The sequence below is a fragment of the Canis lupus genome, chromosome 18, assembly GCF_003254725.2.
Source record: "Canis lupus dingo isolate Sandy chromosome 18, ASM325472v2, whole genome shotgun sequence".
Lineage (NCBI taxonomy): Eukaryota > Metazoa > Chordata > Mammalia > Carnivora > Canidae > Canis > Canis lupus.
In genome coordinates, this window is record NC_064260.1 from 5829133 (window position 1) to 5850687 (window position 21555).

Sequence of the window (21555 nt, forward strand, 5' to 3'; positions counted from 1 at the left end):
CCGGGTGGCTCAATGGTTAAACATCTGCCTTCGGCTCAGGGCCTGATCCTAGGATCAAGGGATCGAGTCCCGCATCAGGCTCCCTGTGTGGAGCCTGCTTCTCCCTCTGCCTCTCTCTCCCTCTCTCTCTCTCCCTCTGTATGTCTCTCATGAATAAATAAATAAAATCTTTTAAAAAAATCAGTGAAATTGATGATTAAGGTAGAAAGGTTCTTATTCCTTCACATATCACATCTGGGTAGTCTAGGTGACCTCTGACAGGCTGACTATAATTTCTGTGGGAGCAGGAACTGGTAACTGACCCCTGTCCCAGTCACTTTGGACTCAGCGAACGTAGAGTAAATGCCATTTATTCCAACTGTGAATTTTAATACAATAGCTAAGAACCCTGAGAACTCCCTGTTGTGTTTCGTTTTATTACTGAAATGTTATTTATTAATCCGTCCCCTCTCTGAAGCCATTCATCTGGACGAGGTGGTCAACCTGTCATCTGTAAACTGGCAGGGCCCTGTGTTTCATGTCTCTCCCCAACCTCAGCTTCCACCCAGGCTTTCTTGTGGCTCAGTTCTACAAAATTAACAACTGCAATAATGTCTCATTTTCCATTCAACTGCAGAGATAGGAAAGCAATTAGCTTAGATTTTTCTAGCCCTATTGACCATTCTTAACTTATAATATCCTCCTCCATTCAGCCCCTACAGACCCTGCTACCATCTAAAAATGCCACTTTCAGGAGCGCCTGGCTGACTCAGTCAGTAGACATATGACTCTTGATCTCAAGGTAAGTTCAAACACCATGTTGTGTGTAGAGGTTATCAAAAAAATAAAATTGAAGAAAAATTAAACTGCCACTTTGAATCTAACTTCTGGAGATTTCCTCAAAAGTGATTTTTTCCCCTTGTTTAGGACAGATAAATCCTTTATTCGCTACATCTATATTCTTTGTGAAGAAAAATAAAGTGACACAATTCTCTCCATTTGTGAAGTGCCCTGAATTCCCATTTATTTATTTATTTTTTAAACACTTTTTTTTTTTTAAGATTTTATTTTATTTACTCATGAGAGATACAGAGCGAGCGAAAGAGAGGCAGAGGGAGAAGCAGGCTCCATGCAGGGAGCCCAACATGGGACTTGATCCAGGGTCTCCAGGATCAGGCCCTGGGCTGCAGGCGGCGCTAAATCGCTGCGCCACCAGGGCTGCCCTGAATTCTCATTTAGAGGAGAATATAAGCTTGACGATAGGTCTTTGCCTCGTTACCTCTATCATGTGAGAAGAGACATAATTATATTAGTTAAAATATTAAATTATAAATAGCTAAAAAATACCTCCAAGTGTCTCTCTTTCTTTCCTAATGAAGCACATATTCTACCATTTATTATTTATTATAGACAGATAAGCTGGACAAAACTTGCTGATGATTGGCAAGATAAGCAATAATATTTAGTGCAGGCACCCTCTTAAACTCCTCCTCCTACCCTGGATTTTTTCCACTGCCAGGTCATGGTCAGCTCATGGTACATGGTCATTGTACATGCACCATCCATTGAGAAGTAGGTCCTTCTTTCTCTATCCCACAACAGGACTCTATCTGTCTCCAATAATTTTATATATATATATATATATATATATATATATATATATATATATACTTGTAAGATGTTAACCATGATAATGGTATATAGGCATAAGCAGTAATAAACATCTGTGTTTTCTGAAAAAAAAAGAAAAAATCAAGGGATGCCTGAGTGGCTCAGTGTTTGAGCATCTGCCTTTGGCTCAGGGCGTGAACCCCAGGGTCCTGGGATCGAGTCCTGCACGGGGCTCCCCACAGGGAGCTTGCTTCTCCCTCTGCCTGTGTCTCTGCCTCTGTCTCTCGTGAATAAATAAAATCTTAAAAAGAAATCAAAATGTGCTAAAATTTGAAATATGCTAATCTAAGATGAGGTCTATTGTGATATATAATATATTATGACTTTTGGATCAAAATCTATCAACAAATGCATATGCCCACACATGAGGTGAGTGAGGGTGAGCTGGAAAGAGAAGGGAAGCTGAGGAAAACCAGACATGAGAACCACACCTATGGCATGGTTGACATTAGTACTGTTTAACCAGGAAGGGTGCAGTTGCAAGCCTTAATAATGCCTGCGGTAGCCCTGCGGGATCCACGAACTGGTGAATCAAGCCTGGTGGTGTCCCTGTGAGCTGGAGACCTAATATTCTTTCTGAAGCAGACAGTTATCTCTCAGCAAGTTGCCACCTTGCTTGAAAGCAGACCCAGCTCACCAGCACTTTCCATTTTTCAAAAAAACCCCCACAAAATCCGTATTTTAAAATATGCAATGTCCTGATTTTTAAACGTCATCAATTCAATTAAAGGAAATATTGACGGGCCACACAGGCCACATCTGTATTCTGAACTTGCTCTTCAGGCCACCAGTTGCAACCCTGAGGCTAATGTTTCTGGTTATAACTATCCCTGACACGTAGTCGTATCTTGGACAAAATTATTTAATCTCAGTCTTCAACCTTTAATGTGGCCGAAGCAACGTGCAGGGTCCAGAAACTTCCTACAAGATCCCCTGCAACGTAGTTACAAACATCTCAACAATGCCAGAAACTGGCATTCAGAAAAGTGATCATGCTTTTTAAGCATTACATAACCCTCAACCCTAGAGATAATGAAGAATACTAATGACATATAATGTTAATAAGAATACTAATGACAAATGAATGCCTCGGCAGCTCTGGGTCAGCATATAATCCCTGAAAAGAAGCAGCAGCTTCTTCCCTACTCTGCCAGAGACAGGTCTCAACTCAGAGTCAAATGCAAATAACTTGACTCAAAGAGAGACAATAAGTGGCTGAAGAAACAGAGAAAAGTCTGTCACCAGAAGCCCCCACCTCAGCAGGGGGCCTACTGGGGTCACTGACCCTCACTTTACAGAAATAGGTGATGCCTGTTTACAGTACAAAATTGCAAAGGTATAAAAGGAACCATTGAAAAATAAGCCTCCTTCCAACCCCTGACCCCCCTTCCCCCCCCCCCACCCGACTCCCCAGGGGCAACCCTGTTGCTGAATTCTTTGCATCTTCTTAAAATACACCTTCGGAAGAGCTGTTGAATGCATGGACATCGAAATGGGAACCTGTTTTAGAAATGCATGTTCTTTTGGAATTTTAGGATCGTAAGGGACCTGGTTCAGCCCTTAATTCACAACCCACCTTAGTATTGCTCCTGCATACAAAGCTCTCTAAGGTTGAGAAACCATTCCACTCAGAGGCAGCTCATTCCACTGTTAGCTCTAGTTTCGGTGACCAAAGATTATTTAAAAAATTTTTGAAATCTGCCAACCTAGTGTTTTTCCTCATCATTCCTTGCTTTGCCCTCAAAGGCCAGAGAAAACAGGTGGTCAAATGCCTCTCGTCTAAGAAGGCACTTAAAATATTTGACACCCTCCTTTCTTTATCCTGTCAAATAACCTGTTTCTCCTCCCTTTCCATTGGGTGTGTGGTTGCAGGGGACTCACCACCACGTTCTTTCAGAAAAGATTAAACTCTTATTTAAAATACCCAGAAAGGGGCAGCCCGGGTGGCTCAGTGGTCTAGCGCCGCCTTCAGTCCAGGATGTGATCCTGGAGTCACGGGATTGAGTCCCACGTCGGGCTCCCTGCATGGAGCCTGCTTCTCCCTCTGCCCATGTCTCTGCCTCTCTCTCTCTCTCTCTCTGTGTGTCTCTCATGAGTAAATATATAAAATCTTTAAAAAATAAAAATAAAAAAAATACCCAGAAAGCTCTTCAAAGAGGAAAACTGCTCATCAGAGGAGCAAAAAAGTTTCCAATTTGTCGCTGGCAAAGAGAATGAACAACAGCCTGTGTTATGAAAATTGATAGCCTACGTGAGATTTAATATGGGAAATACTAGAGTCTCAATACATACTTGCTAATACGGTGTCTGTGGGTGCTTTATCCAGAAATTTTCTGGCCAAGCAGAAACTTGGGTAGTGACTTCTCTAAAAACTTTCCAAGATATATTCTGAAATAGAATATGGAGTCCTAATGTCTCTATTTGAAAAGTCGTAGTATTAGAATGATGGGGAGCACGGCCTAGATTTGGGTTCAAGGCTGGCTTCATGACTCACAAATTCTACTTTGGTATGTCGGGGAAGTTATTTATTTAACTTTTTCCAAGCCAGTGTCATCTTGCTATAAAAGGCAAACAGAGTATAACGTAGCTAACGGGTCAGCTGAGCTCACTTCTGATCAGTGCTTAGCATGCAGTTGGGGCTGCTCCTGCTATTCCTAGGGTGGTGGCAGCAGTGGCTCTTGCCCGGGATATGGCCTGGGATATGCCCTGGGAGCACTCTCTGCAGACACTGGGTGCCTGAGAACCCTTTATGCAGGGCCCAGTCTGGGCAAAGCTTTGTTCTCTTAAGAGGATGCCATTCCTGCCAGCTCGGTCATATAGTTTTTCACCTTGTAAGCAGCACGTTTTCAGACCACTCCACTACCTGCCAAAAAGTACAAAATTATCTGGAATGTCACCCCTTTATCACAAACTCAGAGGAGAAACTCAAACCTGAGGTAGGTGTCCCAGTAGGATGTTAATGTCACACATTCCTCTCCATTCCTTGGGATCAACCCAGTACCAGGTGGTCTGCCTGAAGTGTCCCACTGCCTCCTTGAGTAATTGTTTTAATAAGGCTTTGCTTCCTGAGATACCATCAGATCATATCAAAGGTTGTTGGAACAAAACATCACTATAAAGGTTCATACTGCAACAAAGAGGTGGCTAGAGAGAACTCTAAAATCTTGACACTTTGTCTTCTTTTGAGGGGCCCATGCGAGAAATTGCTAATGCAGTCTTAAAAATTCGTTGTACTTTTGGGCAGCCCGGGTGGCTCGGTGGTTTAGCGCCACCTTCAGTCCAGGGCGTGACCCTGGAGTCCCGGGATCGAGTCCCGGGATCAAGTCCCGGGATCGAGTCCCACGTCAGGCTCCCTGCATTGGGCCTGCTTCTCCCTCTGCCTGTGTGTGTGTGTGTCTCTCTCTGTGTCTCTGTGAATAAATAAACAAAATCTTTAAAAAAAATTCATTGTAGTTTTAATTGATTGAATGTTTTAACATAAAGATACTCTGATTTGTGCCACCTCCCGTATTCCTTGACAGAAGTGTTAGAGTCAGTTCTGTTGTCTTTGTTAGGTACGCCCCTTTGTTAGGGACTTTGTCGTGTGCAGCTCTTCTGTAAGACCCACTTCCAGATTCATCCTATGTTCCGCTGTGATGTTTCTGGTTTGCTCTTCCCCAACTTGTGTTCCTGCCGTCTTTGTGTTTCTTTGCAAACTGCTGGAAGTCCTGTTTGGAACATGTGGAGGAAACCAAAACATGGTCTGCAGGATCTTCACAGCCTTCTTCACCAGGGGCTAAATGAGTTCAGCAGGCTCAGTGCTCCTTCTTACCTGTTAAAACAAAGGAACAAACAAGAATGAATCTAAATTCAGATGAAAAAAACACAGGTTCTAGGGGTGGTGAGAAGCCCTGTGCTCGGGACCCCTCCTCCAGCAACAGGAGAGTTCTGGACTTTAAGTGCCCTTGCTTTAGGTTGGGGATTCCTACTCCAACAGTGAGAACACCCCGGGCTGGACCAGGATGAATGTCACTAGTGAGTCTGGCCAGGACAGCAGGGGATCTGGTTGTAGAATGGGGCCAGCGGCCACCTGCCCCCTCTGGGAAGGAGCAGTGAGGAGAGGCGGTGCTCTGCAAAAGCTCAAGTCTCTGCAGCTCAAGTCTCTGCAGCTGAAGGGAAAGGAGAGAAAATGAGTGAAGATATCAGTGAGGGTGACAAAACACGAGAGCCCCCTAACTCTGGGAAACGAACAAGGGGTGTGGAACGGGAGGTGGGCGAGGGGGGGGTTGAGGTGACCGGGTGACGTGGGTGACGGGCACTGAGGGGGGCACTTGGCCGGATGAGCACCGGGGGAACTCCAATAAAAAAAATTTTAAAAAGTTTCTGCAGCTGGAGAAAATCTAGTTGCTTCTGGCCAAACCCTTAGCAGACTTCCCAGAACTTCTGCTTGAGTGACCCTCTTGTCTCAGGAGGGGGGGCGGGGGGCACCTGGCTTCTGCAATAGGGTCTCCAGTGCGGTTTGTCTGGAGCCTTTATTGGAAGCGCTGATCTTCTGCGAAGTGACTGAGCGCGCGTGTTAGCTTCCCGGGGAGCCCTGGCCGTGCGCGTCGCTCCTCACGCGTCCACTCAGCTCTTCTGCGAGCCCGGGTGTGAGCCCGGAGTCGGGTCCCAGGGGGTCGGGGGTGGGCGGGGCTGCCACGGGCCCCCAGACTTGAGAGCGGCGGCTCGGCTGCCTCGTTGGGGTGGGGGCGCCCGGAATACGGGGTGCTTTCCCATCCTTGCCATTACCCGCCTGGGCCTCAGGCGTGGCCGCGGGGCGCGGGGCCCGGGATACTCCGCCAGGGGGAGGCACGGGGGGCGGGGATGCGCGGGGGTCCCCAGGGCCGGGCGGGGGGTGCTGCTCCGCGAGGGGGAGGCACGGGGACAATGATGCGCCGGGTCCCCAGGACGGGGCGCGGGAGGGGGGGGCGGCTGCTCCGCCAGGGGGAGGCACGGGGGGCGGGGTTGCGCGGGGGTCCCCAGGGCCGGGCGGGGGGTGCTGCTCCGCGAGGGGGAGGCACGGGGGCAATGATGCGCCGGGTCTCCAGGACGGGGCGGGGGGGGGGCGGCTGCTCCGCCAGGGGGAGGCACGGGAGGGGAAGGCACGGGGGCGGAGGTGCGCCCGGGTCCCCGGGACGGGGCGGGGGGGAGGGGGGCTGCTCCGCCAGGGGGAGGCACGGGGGGCGGAGGTGCGCACGGGTCCCCGGGACGGGGGGGAGGGGGAGGCACGGGGGGCGGAGGGGCGCCCGGGTCCCCGGGACGGGGCGGGGGGGAGGGGGGCTGCTCCGCCAGGGGGAGACACGGGGGGCGGAGGTGCGCCCGGGTCCCCGGGACGCGGCGGGGGGGAGGGGGGCTGCTCCGCCAGGGGGAGGCACGGGGGGCGGGGATGCGCGGGGGTCCCCAGGGCCGGGCGGGGGGTGCTGCTCCGCGAGGGGGAGGCACGGGGGCAATGATGCGCCGGGTCTCCAGGACGGGGCGGGGGGGGGGCGGCTGCTCCGCCAGGGGGAGGCACGGGAGGGGAAGGCACGGGGGCGAAGATGCGCCGGGGTCCCCAGGACGGGGCGGGGGGGCGCTGCTCCGCCAGGGGGAGACACGGGAAGGGGAGGCACGGGGGCGGAGGTGCGCCCGGGTCCCCGGGACGGGGCGGGGGGGAGGGGGAGGCACGGGGGGCGGAGGGACGCCCGGGTCCCCGGGTCCCCGGGACGGGGCGCCGCCGCCCGCCGTCTGGGCCGCTCGGCTCCTCCCGCCGCCGCCTCCGCCGCCGCCTGGCCCCTCCCCCGGCGGCCCGGCCCGGCCCGGCCCCCGCCCCCGCCCCCGCCCCCGCGAGCTAGACGTCCGGGCCGCGCCGCGCCCGCAGCCTCCGCCCCCGGCACGGTGCGCACGCCCGCGTCCCCGCGAGTCCGTCCCCGGCCCGAGTCCCCGCGAGCCCGTCCCGCGGCCGCCGCCCCGCAGACGCGACCTCAGGCCCCGCCGCCCGCCGCCCGCCGCGATGCGCCCCCCGGGGCCCGTGGGAGCCGCGCTCCTGGCGCTGCTGGCGGCGCACTTGCAGGCGAGCCCGGCGCTGGAGGAGAAGAGAGGTGAGCGCCTCCCGCCCTCCTTTCCCGCTTCCTGGAGGGCCGGCTGCGCCCCTGCCGGGGCCGTGGGAGGAGGAGCGGCCGCGGGTTCCCGGGCCGGGGCGTCCCAGGCGGCCGGACGGCAGGCTCCCTGCGCGGGGCCCGCGGGGCTGCAGCGCGCGCAACTTCCCGGGCTCGGCGGCCGCGGGGCGCCCCGCGCCTCCTCCCGGGGCCCGGCTGCGCTCGGGTGCGGGGTGCGCGCCCCCGGGGCTCGGGGCGAGCCGGGTCCCCCTCCGCGGCCGCGGACCTCCCGAGCACACCCCCCCCCCCGGGTGTCGCTGCACCCCGACCTTGCCAGCCGGGGCGGGCCCTCTCCTGGGGTGCGCGCACCCTTCTGGGGGGGTCTCGCGTGTGCCTCTGCCTGTGGCTGCCGGGAGGGAGGAGGCGCGGGCTGCCCTCCTCGGCTACAAGGGGGTGCGCTGGGCTCCCCCGCGCGCGGCCCCACGGCGCTTGTCCGGCTCTCCATCCCCCTGCGCGCCGGGCGCACCGGGCTCCGCGCGCGCCCCTGACCTCCGGGACCTCCGGGACCTCCGGGACCTGCCGGCACCTGCAGCCCGTGGGGTGCGTCCCCAGGCTCCCGGCGGCGCCCGGACGCACGGAGCCCCGTCCTGCTCAGGTCCCCTCCGCTTCTCGAAATGAGGCCCACGGCACACTTTCCTTCTCAAGATCCCGAGACTTCTCTCGTGGGGGGGGAATGTTCCTTTTAGCCTTTTTGAAGAATTTGACGTTGGGCCAACCGAAATATTGAAGGTGATGTTTTTTGAAAGAAGGACTGATGTCTGTGGCTCACCGGTGCCAAATGTCCAGACTGAACATGAGCGAGCCTTGGCTTCGTGACTACCGGCCATAAACCCACTTGACATGAGAAACATGCCTCCGAAGGCTTAATTACACAATTTCAAAATCAAGCAACCCGGGTTCCAAGAGTCAGGTCTGTACTTGCTGCTGATGTCATTGGCCGGCGCTGAGTGAGTTGGTTAGGGCAGCATTAATGCACAAGCCGGTGTGGTTCCCAAACTTCGCTGCGGGTTACAATCACTTGGGATCTTCAAACCAAACCAAACGAAAACTCAGGTCTGGCCCCCCACCCCCACCCCAGACATCCTGATTTCCTTGGTCTGATCTGAGACCTGGGCATCAGGATCTTCGAGAGCTCCTCTGGTGGGTCCGCTGGGCAGCCAGGTTTGGGGATCACTGGTGTAGGGGAGAGACTGCTAAGGTCTCTGGAAAGATTACCTGCTAATGTAAAGAAGCTCTTTTGGAACATCTGGAGTGTTAACAACCTTGCAAAATATAGGAAAGAGGAGGTGGAGGGTGATTTCAGTAATAGGGGATTAGTCTTTTCACCGACAGAGCTGGTGGAAAGCTCTGCATCCTCTAAGGAGTCTGAAGGGCTCCCCTTCATCTCTGCGGGGAGCCCTGGAGGCTGTGGTCCTGCTCCTGCAACAGGGTCCTCTTAGGCAGGTGGTGTCTCTCCCTCTCTGCTACAGGGCCCCCCCCCCCCGCCCTCCTTAATTTAAATTGACTCTTGGAGCACCTCCAAAGCATCACTTTGTGTGTGTGTGTGTGTGTTTTAAAAACTCCTGAAGTGTTTGCAGCTCTTTGCTCTTCCCCCTTTGAACACTGCTATTAGTGCTTGGAGATGTGTTTCCAAGAAAATGTATAAATACCGCTTAATTTGCCTGTCCTGTATTTGCTTAAAACAGAATGCTCCTGGACACGATTGTGAGGGTGGGCGAACAGATGTCATTCTGTTAGAGTAACATTACAAAACCAATTTCAAAGGATGAATTATTAAAAATATAAAAGGAGATGTTTTTACCAAAGGTGTTAAGGACCCTTAGCAAATTCAGTCGGTTTTGTTCAAGCAAATTTACTCGGTTTAGAGAGCCTTTTTTCCCTAAGATTTGGTATCTTCTGTTCTTATGGCTCTTGGTACTGTCAAGCACTGTCTTACACGTCCTTTTAATCCTTACATTAGGCATATGTGGTGAGTACGCGCTTTATTAAAAGGGGGAACTGAGGTCCAGAGAAGTAAAGCGACTTCTACATTTAGGAAGAAGCAGAGCCAGGGTTCAGACTCAGGCCTTCTCACCCGCGAGTCCTGCCTCCTCCACCTAGCTCCACTGCCCCCTGTGAGTTCTGGTTTTAGGAGAGCCAGATCGGGTGTGTGCAAACACCTAGTGGCAGGTGCTGGGAGGCGGAGGAAAGGACCAGGGAACGGGCTCCTTAGGACTGGTCTCTGTGTGAAACTTGGAACAAACATCCACCTATTGGGTGGTCTAGACTCTTGCTCCTTTACTCAGTAGTTGCTTTGCCTTCTGTGGAGGCAGCTCAGTCGCCAGAGCAGCAGTGAGCTTGGACACTGCTCGCGGATTGTTAAGCAAGCCCCTCTCCCTTGCAAAATGGAAAGGTAAAGGTGTTGCTCCAGAAGAGAGACCCTGGGTGGTTCTCTGGGGAGTGCGGGGGGCCTGTCCCAGCTTTTCCTCTGAAGACATTCTCGATTTAGTAGGCTGTGTTGAAGAGGAGGGAATGAGAGGATTTTGAATTGTATCCCAAGCGAAGATCCACTACCCTCTTTTCTCTCAGGAGTTCAGAGGTCAGGAAGCCCAGTACGTTGTGGCCTGGAAGCCGGGACGTCTCTTCTCGTTCCAGCTCTGTGTCAGGCTGGACGTGGCAGTTACCAGCCCCAGGCTCCTGAGTCCATCTCAGAATTCAAAGAGTATTTATTGAGTGCATAGAATGTGCTGGACATTATGAGTTAAAAGGGGTAAGGGTGATCTTAGTAGTTTCTACTAACACTTCCACTGTGTGATTCTTTAAGTCGTTAATGAAGTACAGAGGGTCCTTGATTTATGATGGTTTGACTAGAATCTTTTATTGTATGTGCGATGCATGTTAAGTAGAAACTGTACTTGGAATTTTAAATTTGGATTTTCCCCCCCAGGCTAGTGATAGGCGGTGCGGCCCTCTCCCCTCCTGTGATGCTGGGTGGTGGCAGCGAGCTGCAGCTCCCAGCCAGCCCTGTGATCACCAGGGTCGACAACCCCCACACACTGACAACCATCCTGTTTTTCACTTTTAGTACGGACTTCACAAGTCATGTGAGGGAGTCAACACTTCATATAAAATAGACTTTGCATTAGATGATTTTATCCCCCTGTCGGCTAACGTAGGTGTCCTGAGCACGTTGAGGGTAGGCTAGGCTCAGCTATGATGATCGGTAGGTTGGGTGGATTAAATGCATTTCAACTTAAAATATTTTTAATTTGCCCTGGGCTTATGGGGACATAACCCCATCGCGAGTCAAGGAAGATCTGTATTAGTTAATCGCTTTTTCAATCTGCAAAGGGGCCCAACAGTCTGTTTATCTCATGTATTCACACGCGTGGAGCTCTGTTCAGCAGTTACCTGGCCGATGGCTCCAGTGGGTTTGTAACCATTATTTCTGGCTTTATATATTTAGTTGCTGAGTCCGTGATTTTTCAAAAATTCATTCTGAAGTTTGAAGAAGCCGATTGCCAAAAACCCATTGTGCTGCATGATTAGACTTGGTCCACGTGACAGCACTAACATGTTTTGAAATGTTTTTAGAGGCAGTGTCAGTAAAGATGAAGGATCCCGCCCTGTTTAAAAAGAAAATACTCCCCCCCCCCCACCCCCCTTGATCTAAACTTCAGGATCAGCAGCTAGTGTCTGAACCTTTTCTGACAGGAGTGGCAAGTCAACTCTGATAGGAAATTGATGATTATGGCTGTTAAGGGAAGCTGGCCCCATGCTGGTGCCCCAGGCCCTAAAATTCACGTGGGATCAGAATGTTAGCTAGGACCCACCTAGGGAAGCATTTGGCCTTTGCCCCGTGGCTTGCTGTGAAAGTTGTGTGTTTGTGTGTGTGTGATTTTGGACTCAGTACATGAAATGGGCTTATTTAAAGTCGGGTTTTACAAATATGAGAAAAGGGCAAAGTTCTAGAACGGTTCCCCCCTACATTGTTTCCACATATACAGTTTCCAAAGCAGATTCTGCTTCTCCGATCTGTACAAAACTACTTTCAATTTGTTTTCTTCTGTCACTTTTGGACATTTGAAATCATCGTAAGAAACATTTTTGGCCTTGGTTATTACCGGTTTATTCTTAAGCCATCAGCACATACGGGGATAGAGTATAAACCTTGTTCTCGGGGGTCATTCCAGTCGGACATCCTAGCGTCTGTCCATCCATTCCTTCTTCTTCATCTTCCTCCTAAAAGGTCGCCTTTCCTAAGACAGTTGCAACAGTTGGCTCTTTGCACAACCTCGAAGGATAGCCTGCCATCCAGCCCATGGGCATGAGATGAGCAGGTTAGTTTGAATTCAGGCAAGGATCCAAGCTTATGTCAAATAACCGGTTTGACTGAAATTTTCACTTTTTCAGAGTCACTAGGTACAGCCTCCTTCCTACACATTTAGATAGACACAGTCAATACAGTTGTCTAGAAAGTTCCCTAAGCCAGTGGGGAGCAGGAGGGGTGTTTGGGGCCAGTGAGCGGTGGGTGGTGGCTTGTTTGTTTAGCCCTGTTAGAAACTAAGTGCTGGATTTGACATTTTAAATCTCTGCAGGCCCTGAAGTATAATATCAAATGCCTGACCCTGTTGACTAAGCATCTGTGAATTGCATATGCTTAAAATAAATTTTACTCCTACCAAATTTCAGCAGCTTGCTTCAGAAAGTAGTATGTGAAAGCGAGCACTGAGGGATAGAATTTCCTTCTCTGCTCCAACTTATAGTCCATCCTGGTGGGCCAACACACCTGGCCCTGATTTAGGAGAAATAATTGCATAAGTTAACCGCTGCTGTTTGTCCTTTGAGTATAAGGACACGAATAGCTGCCTGTTACGACTTAGGCTTTTATTTTCTTTGCGTTTGGGCCACAGTGAGCAGTTTGCACTGTTCCATCCATGTTCTGAGACTTAGGAATGAATCAGCGTTGGTGCTTGCCTTTTAGTCATTTAGGGCAAGAGAAATCTATAGATAACCAGCGTGAAACTATGTCACAGAACCAATGATAGAATTCTGTACACGGTGAATTCTTCTGGCTTTATTCTTTGCTTTTAGTTCCACCTGGAGAGAGGGCCAGGTATAGATGGCCCTGGGCTGCGGGCATTTCCCCTGGAGAATGCACAATAGGAAGGCATCCCACGCGTCGTGCCAGTGGTAGCAAAGGTCTGAGGAGCACTGGTGACTCAGTGTGATGGCAGAAGGGGGAGATGGGGAGGCCACACATCCTAAGAACTTGGCCGTCCCCCCTCCGGGTGAGGGGAGGCTCACTGGGGAGCCCTAAGCTAGGAACTGGCAAGATGGGTTTGGGGTTTGAGAAAGATGATTCTAGCAGCCATGTGGGGACTGAGTGCATTGCAGAGGCAACTGTGGAAATAGGGAGCTGGGTGGCTTCTGCGGGCCAAGGAGAGAGGCGGGAGGGGGAGCAGTGAGGACGCAGAACAGGTGACTCAGGCTGACCTGGAGGCAGTTCATGTGTGACCAGTACAAGATGTAGGGAGTCCCAGGAGACACACCGGGTTTGGCTTAGAAGGTCAGGATCAACACTCCAGCTGTTCACAGAGGCCGAGAAGGCTCCAGGAGGAAGGGTCACTTGGGTGGGTGGAAGTGCTCGGATGGAAAAGTCTGGAGGCCATAGAGCGAGTAAGCAGGGGGGGCTCAAATTATCATTTTAGTACATGTTTCAAATGCAGGTATTGTCTTGGGCCAGGAAATAACCCGCCCCTGTCCTGTGTCATGCTCCCTGTCTTGTCCATGTTGAGCCAGGCCGGGTCCTGGATTACCAGCTTCTTTCTTCAGCAGGTTGCTGTGACGAGCAGCTGGAGTAGCTGCAGCTCTGAGCAACTGATAAGTACGTTGGGGATCACATCTGTGTTATAATGCCACAAATCCTCCGACGGGAATCCTGCATTTCTTATTTAAGACAGCGTCACATCACTTGGTTTGTACATTAGCGGCTGAACTGGAAAGACTAGGAGGTGACTTTTTTTTTTTTAAGCAGTAGGTTTTGAACCTTGCATGTACCTTAGAATCACAGGAGAAGGATGAGAAAGAGGATGACTTGCAGCACCCTCCACCAGCTGAATAAAATCTTCTGGGGGATGGAGTGCCAGCAAACAAGTTTTTTTTTTTTTTTTAAAGACTCCTTAGGCAATCCTGATGAGTGCCCCAAGTGGTGTGTGTAGCTTGTGGCGGAGAAGATATTTCATCTTTGTTCCCAGACTCCCATTTCTTACTCATTGCCTGAGCTTCCTCAAGATCCAGGAACAGTTTTGCATTTCCTTAGTAAATCAGGCTCAAAGTTGAATTTTTTTTCTCCCTGAAGTCCTGAGAAGTCTGTTACTTCTCAGGACTCTCAGGGTGTGTGTCCCAAGACAGCAGCAGCAGTAGAACTTGGAGGCTGATAGAAACCCACATTCTGGGTTCCCCCAGCCGGCCTTCTGGATAGGGTGCTTATGGGGATGGGGCTTGGCTTACAGTCTGAGAGTATGAGCCCTGTGGAAGCTTCTGATGCACACCAGTTCCAGAACCACAGACACTGCGTGCACACCGTGTGCTGGGTTCTGGAAATACGAGAGGAAGAAGGGAACTGCTTATCTTTGAAGCACACACAGGTGGAAGGGCTGAGCAGGGAGAGAGATGGAGCAACCCCGGGTAAGGCCGCATCTTACGGTAGATGAGATTTGGGATTTCAGTGGGAGCCCCCCAAAATGGGCTTCATCCTATTTCTGTGATGGGGACAGTTTCTCAGAAAGAGAACATTTAGCTGGATCTCAACAATGAGGTTTTGCCCTGCGTCCAGGCAAAGGGAAAAGAATGAGGACCTGCTGCTGCGCTTGGCGCCCTGTCCGCCAGCCCACCATCACTGGTCATTTTATGAACATGCATGTCTTACTGCAGCACATGCTAAGGTTTTAGAGTTTCCTCCTTTATTTTTCTAAACTACCGTGAGGAAACGTACAACATCAAAAGTAAAGTGCCTGAGAGGTGACACATTTTACATTTAAAAATGAAAATGGGGGCAGCCCGGGTGGCTCAGCGGTTTAGTGCCGCCTTCAGCCCAAGGCACGACCCTGGAGACCCGGGATTGAGTCCCACATCGGGCTCCCTGCATGGAGCCTGCTTCTCCCTCTGCCTGTGTCTCTGCCTCTCTCTCTCTCTCATGAGTAAATAAGTAAAATCTTAAAAAAAAAAAAAAAAAAAGAAAAGAAAAGAAAATGGCATTTTTTAAAACTTATGGCTGGTTGTGAAGAATTGAACTGAATCTGGATGATAGTCGATAGTTTTGACATTCTTCCCCAGGTGGCATGATCCGGTCCTACCACTTGTCATGAATGAGAAAAAGGATTACTTGACATCCTTTGTTTAACTTCTATTGCAGAAAACAAAGAGAGGAACAAAAGTCTTCATAATTCTAGACATGATAAATGCATGTTGAATCACACTGAGGTCAGAAAGTGTCTCTCAGATGAACCGAGCCACGGCCACTTGTGAGTTAGAAGACGCCTGTGTCCTGATTCACTGTTGAAAATTGCACAGATTCACCAGTTTATTTGCAGAGGATCATTTGGAAACAGGTAGATTTGTACCACAGGGCCCAATAGGGCTCTTAGAGATGCCAGGGGTGTTCATGCCTTTATGGAGGAGGAAATACAGAAGTGGTTCCTGGCCCCTTTACTTAGCAGTGGTTTTAAGAATATTTTTGAAGGGTTTTATTTCAAAGCCAGAAATGCCATGCCTGACAGCGTACTACTCGGTACTTGCAAGCCAGCGCATGCTGGGTGAAGCCACGATTGCCTTAGCATTTGTGTTTCCTGACACATGATATCATTATAGCTGTTTGAAAGTTCCTTTCTTTCACTCCACGTTTTGTAGAAAATTGATGCATATAATCCCTCCGATATGACAAACTGACATTTTTATGTGAAAACCTGTGCGTGTTTGAGGTTCTTTGCCCATACCCATAGATTTATCACTATTTTAGAGTCTGGAATAGAAACAAATCACTTTAATGAATCTCAAGGACAGGCATGTATGCCTGGAAAAATTCTTACTGTTGTAAAATGAGATTTCAGAAAGGTTGTCAGAAAGGATTTTTTCTTTTTTTTTTTTTTTGTAACATCAAAAACCTGGTTTTGCTTATTTACCAGCAAACATGGAATACCTGACACATGCTGGCTTGTCTGTGTTTCCGCAGTATCTCCCAGTTCATTCTTAAATATCATCAGCCGTAGCAGATGGTTAAATTGTCCTGAGCGAGATAAATTAGACTATTTTAAGTGTGTTCTAGTACTAACTTGCAAGGTCCTTTTTTGAGAGTATATTTTAATATGGTATTAGAAATTTAAATAATGTTCATCTCTTTTCCAAGCAAAGGAAAAGAAGCCCCAATTTCACCTACTTTTGATTACGTCCAGATGAATGCCAGAAAAACGAAAGGTGGTTGTGGAAGAATTATTATGCCACCCGTTGGTTTTTAAGATACTGATTTTAAGGGGCTTTTACCTATGATGAATTTCAGAATTTTTTTCTTGGCTTTGATTTGCTGCAAAGTTAATAGAGAGGCAGAAACCGTATCCTTATAGTTACTTCTTGATTTCTTTACCTCTGCTGGCATTTCCTGGTGCTCCAATAGTCTGTATGCATGCAGTGTATTCATAAGAATAATGTATTGCCTTAATCTGCCCTCCCTCCCTTCCTGCCTTTCCTGCTTCCTTCCTCTCTTTCTTTTTTGCAAGCTGTTATGAATATATCTTCACCTAAGAAAGAAAATTTTGATGTATGACCGTGAATGAAAAACGTTGACAAATTACCGCAAAAGTACACTACGTAACTTTTTAAAGTTAGAATGTCAGACGTTCAATGTTCGTGATTATTTTTAATACAAATACGAATAGACATGTATCATCATTCCTTCAAAAGTTGCATTGCTAAAGGAGGTTTTCTTAGGACATGGCTTAGTGTATTTTTTCCCCTGTAATCCGTTGTTAGTGATAATAGAAAGAGAAAACAGTTTCGTGTCTACCTTTCCAGTTTCAGCTCCTGTAAAATAACTAAACTAGATGGCTTGATGACTCCTTGCAGCTGGAAACATCTATGAAATTAAAAGCAAATCTGAAAGCATGCAAGATACATATTTAAACTTGTAAATAATAAGTGTGCTGTCCCTGTGATTTAGATGCTAAAGCAGTGATGTCATCGTAATAATAACACCTTGCACTGTACAGCACTTTACAGTTTACACAATGCCTTAACATCCATCTCTCCAAGCTTCCTAACAACCCCACAGGATGGGGGTAATTATCCACATTTGGAGGTGAGGGACTCAGGCTTTCAGCCCTTCTGCAGTTTGCCCAAGCTAGTCAACATTTAGGCGTGGAGAGGTTTTCCCGCTACACAGCAGACACCTTTTCCAGACACCAGTATCACACGTCTCCAAAGCTCTCCCTCTTCCTCCTTTAAGACATCATCGCTTCTTAGCCGTTGATGCCTCCTCTCACTGGAGTCCTATTTGTGAATCGAGAGACTAACATAAAAAATACTCAAATTTTTTGTTGCACTCCTATTACTTATACCCAACGTCCTTCACAATTTTGGTACATTCTGCTCCGATTTTGTTCTTCCCCACTTTTTTTCTCGTTATGAAGTTTTGTTTTGTTTTTTTTTTAGAGGTAGGTGTCTTTATATATGCATCGTAATTGCACATTTCATATGATACAGGACAATACATATGTGAGCCTTGATAACATCTACTTTAGAAATCCGAACTATGACTTTTTGAAGTTGTGTCATAAACTTCTGTAAATTCGCCAGATCTATAAATATGTGAAGTAAAAACGAGGAGGGAAAGCACCTTGATGTAGCAGTTGGGTCAGTTAGCAGTGCCTGTGGCTAAATGTGGTAATGCCCTCACACCGATCTGTAGAGTCATTTCTGTGATTTAAATGAAGCACACACTTAAACTCGTGAGGGTGTGTAAATAGCTGTTATGAAGAGGACAAACTTAACAAATTGTGTACACTCCAGGGTTGCTGACTGTCTGTATCAGATCCTTTATAAGAAGCCAATGTGCCAGAGATTATATACAGAAGCATTGACTTTAAAGAGAAAATATTACAGAAATCACAATTCTCACTTAGAGGAACGTCATTGTTTAAATGAATAGGACGTGGGATGTGAGAGTTAGTAGATCTCTCATTGACAATGACCCATAACTTTTCCAAAAGAAAAGTCAGAACACAGTGTTTATTTTCCTCCATCAGGAAGGAAAAAGCTTTCTTCTTACTATTTCTAACATAGTAGAAACTTCAGTGCTCTAGCAGAGATTCCCAATGATCGTTTCTATTTCTTAATTATAAAGCAAAGTACGAAAAAAAAAAATCCCATATGTAAACTGAATAATCGATCTGTAGTCATCATCGATGTAGTAGAGGCTTAGAGATTATCACTAAGGGAAAACATGGATTTTTTAGAGCCAGAGATGATGCATCTCTTGTTGGATAAGTAAACTCTTCCCGTCAACTTCCAGGCATTTAGTGTATTGAGTTCAGGGTGGCTTGCTTAGTAGTTGGCCTCTATGCATTCATTGCAGAAGTTATTTGGGCAAAAGCTATGCCACTTGACCTTCAATCCACAAAGGTCCACCCAGCCAAGGCAGGACAGAAAGTTGAGCAATTTGGTGAAATGGGACAACATAAAGAGTCAGACCAGTTGCCCAGTTTTTCGCTTCACTTTTGACTTCTAAAGACGCTCTGTCATTATGCAAACTCAGGGATGTGCCTGGTTTGAAGGAGAGGCATCGATGGGAAAAGGCCCAGACGATTGAAGACCTGGGTGGTTATCTGAGACCATCTTGCCTCATGCCAGAGTCTTGTTCTTAAAGTCTTGGCTAGGAGAGCCAGGCTTTGAGAGAGTTGGGCAATGGCTACTACATATTCATAATGTTGCCCAGTTGCAAAAACAAAACGTTCAAATGATAGCCAGGAAAATAAGTAGTCATGAATTCAAGGCCTGAACCGTGCAGACGAAGCCAATGAAGACGGGGTGCCAGGGTGGGGAGAGTCGCCAATAGTATACGTACTTCTCCTGCAGTTTGAGGGGGATTTGTTTTTTTCTTTCCTCTTGGACCTTGGTTTGGGAAGAGGTCAGACTTCATTTCCCTTCTAGGCTTGCTTTCTCTCTCAGCTAGGTGACCGGGGAAGGGGTGGAAGGAGGTGGTAGCCGCAGCTGAAGCGTGATGTTGGTCAGCACAGGTGTGCCGAGTGCAGGTTTGTAGTCTAGTAGAAGTTTGACAGGCTGGGTGACTTCTGAGCACCACTTACCAGGTTGAATTTTATTTTATTTTATTTTATTTTTAATTTTTATTTATTTATGATAGTCACAGAGAGAGAGAGAGAGAGAGAGAGAGAGAGGGGCAGAGACACAGGCAGAGGGAGAAGCAGGCTCCATGCACCGGGAGCCCGATGTGGGATTCGATCCCGGGTCTCCAGGATCGCGCCCTGGGCCAAAGGCAGGTGCCAAACCGCTGCGCCACCCAGGGATCCCCAGGTTGAATTTTAATGAAAAGAGAAGCACTAGGCATCACGTAGTGTAATAGCAGCTGTCCTGATCTTAGGATCGTCAGGTGTGCTCTTCGCAAAGCGACAAGGCTGAGGCTAAGTTTAAGAGCTGTTCTAAAAGTAACAGGTAATAACTAATTAATATCCAGTGATTTTTGAAATGTGCCATCAAACACGTCAGCTCCGCAGTGGCCTCCTAGAGATGGAGGGAGAACGATGACGTGAGTAAGCCCTTCTCCATCTGAGGAAGCAGGATAGTCTATGTCGCAGGTGCACGTTCAGTGCGCCAATTGGGGAAAAAATCCCATCTGCAGATGGGTTTCCTTCCAAAGAGAGTTTGATCGAGTGAAGCTTCACCTGCACATGCTTCTGTTCAGCCTTCAAATGTGTAGTGCGCAGAACCTGGTATGATCCAGATTGGTTCTACTGTCTTGGGGGCATGTGCACCATCATGCGAGTGAGCAGGGTAGGGGGACTGAGCAGAGCAGCACGAGCTGGCTCCAGGGATACGTGGCTCTGTGCCCCCCTGGCCGTCCGTGCGGGCGCTGGCACCTGTCCGGCCCCCTCACTACCCTGCTCTCCCTGCTGGGGGTATTATTTTGCAGCAGGTGCTTACGGTCGCCTCTCAGATATGCCCACTCGCTGGTGGAGATTCGCCTGGACCGTCTCTATCCATTTGTATTTTCCCTGGCTGTGAAGTGGAATGCATGTGTCTGCAAGACTGGGGGAAATATTCCAGGGTTTCTTGACTCAGAGGCAAGAGGGACACTTCCTCAGCCAGGAATTGACTACATTCTCGGGGTGAAGGAGAGTGAGCAAGCCAGAGGTCAAGAAAGCTGCCTGTGCCAGTTGTTTGGGGCTCCAGGAATCATTCTGCTCTTACAACCAAGGCTACTCTGGGTGGATGTTTGTGAACTTCCGCTGGTTCTAAGCGTGTCCGAAATTATCGTGTCTATAATTTTTCCAATCTGAACATTATTATAACAGGTTAAAGAGTGCCCAAGGCCAGGGATTCTAGAATGATCATCACTAACATCTGATGGATGTTTTTGTTCCAGAAAAGGCAGTATAACCTTCTTATAACTAGCATCTTCTTGAGGTTGGACTTTTTTTTTTTTTATAAGTAGGAAAACTAAAATGTATACGTGGGACTAAAATATGAGCATATAAAACAATAAATATACCAAAAAAAAAATCTCTAGACCTGTTCTGTGGTGCTTTTCTTTGGATAACAGTGAAGCATTAGGGCTTTCCCTCCTCCACGCGAGTAGGACCGTGCAGGATATGACAGACAGGGGTGCTGTCTCCGGACCTGGACCTCACTTTGCTTGCGGGGTGCTCGTGGCCGAGTTGAGTAACTACAGCAAGTCGTGATTTTTGCCTCTGCAGAGTGAAGATAATAATCGCTCTTATCTTGGCACCTGGGTGGCTCAGTCAGTTAAGCTTCTGACTCTTGGTTTTGGCTCAGGTCGTGAGATCCAGCCCCGGGTTGGGCTCCACGCCCCGCGAGGAGGCTGCTTGGACTGTTGTTTGCCCTGCGTGGCTCGGGGCCAGTCTTTGAAATGCTCCTTATTTCATCGTACGACCCAGTCACTTCTTCTCGTGCTGTTTCTACTTTGGGACTTCTCCTGGCTGCTGGGGAGGCTGCTGTTCTGTCTGTTTTCTCCTGCTCATCCTTCCTCCCCGTGTCACGGCCTTGGTGGCAGGGACGGGCCCGCGCGTTTCCCGGTGCGGCCCCTGGACACCCGGACCATCTCACAGGAGGGAGACCTGCACCCGGAGCCCTCGACCCTTCGGCGACAGCTCAGCTTTCTAAAGAGAGAAAACCATGAGTCTGCACCCTGTCTTCCGAGGACTGTTTGATCTGCTTGCTAAGCTGTTTCAGGTACCGGCGGGCCCCTTCCCGAGCACAGACTCTTCATCGGGGCTCCAGCCTCCGAACTTTCTGGGCCCCTGGTCTTCCCCTGCTCACTAGGATCAGGGCCCGCAGGTGTGTATGGACCGCGAGAGCACATCGCGCTGTCTGTCGTCGTTCTCACGTTCGCAGGGCGGGTGGCAGACGGGTCACGGATTCACATACGCTGGGGACTTGCTCTTTCTGCCAAGCAGTATATTTAGTTATTTTTAAAGTTGTTTAAAATAAATTGTGAGTAAAAATAAATTGCTTTTGCTGCAAGAAA

General features: G+C 49.1%; 1 protein-coding gene and 1 long non-coding RNA gene across 3 annotated transcripts in view; one reads left to right on the plus strand and one right to left on the minus strand.

Moving 5' to 3' along the window:
- Nucleotides 1-5082: 5082 nt before the first annotated feature.
- On the minus strand, nucleotides 5083-6299 carry LOC118351321 (uncharacterized). The gene is made up of 2 exons (XR_004806563.2): nucleotides 6118-6299; nucleotides 5083-5461 (listed from the first exon to the last, which is right to left on the minus strand). It is a non-coding gene; the product is annotated as an uncharacterized LOC118351321 (long non-coding RNA).
- A 1211-nt stretch (nucleotides 6300-7510) lies between these two features.
- The window catches only part of LOC112661500 (epidermal growth factor receptor), a 196999-nt gene continuing 182954 nt past the window's right edge, over nucleotides 7511-21555 (plus strand). The window contains exon 1 of one of the 2 annotated variants that reach the window (XM_025449571.3): nucleotides 7511-7745. In XM_025449571.3, coding sequence (XP_025305356.1) covers nucleotides 7658-7745 — 88 coding nt within the window. In that variant the 5' untranslated portion in view covers nucleotides 7511-7657. Of the gene's footprint in view, nucleotides 7746-21346; nucleotides 21366-21555 lie in introns of those variants that run through there. The other variant, XM_035701348.2, reaches the window with a different exon arrangement.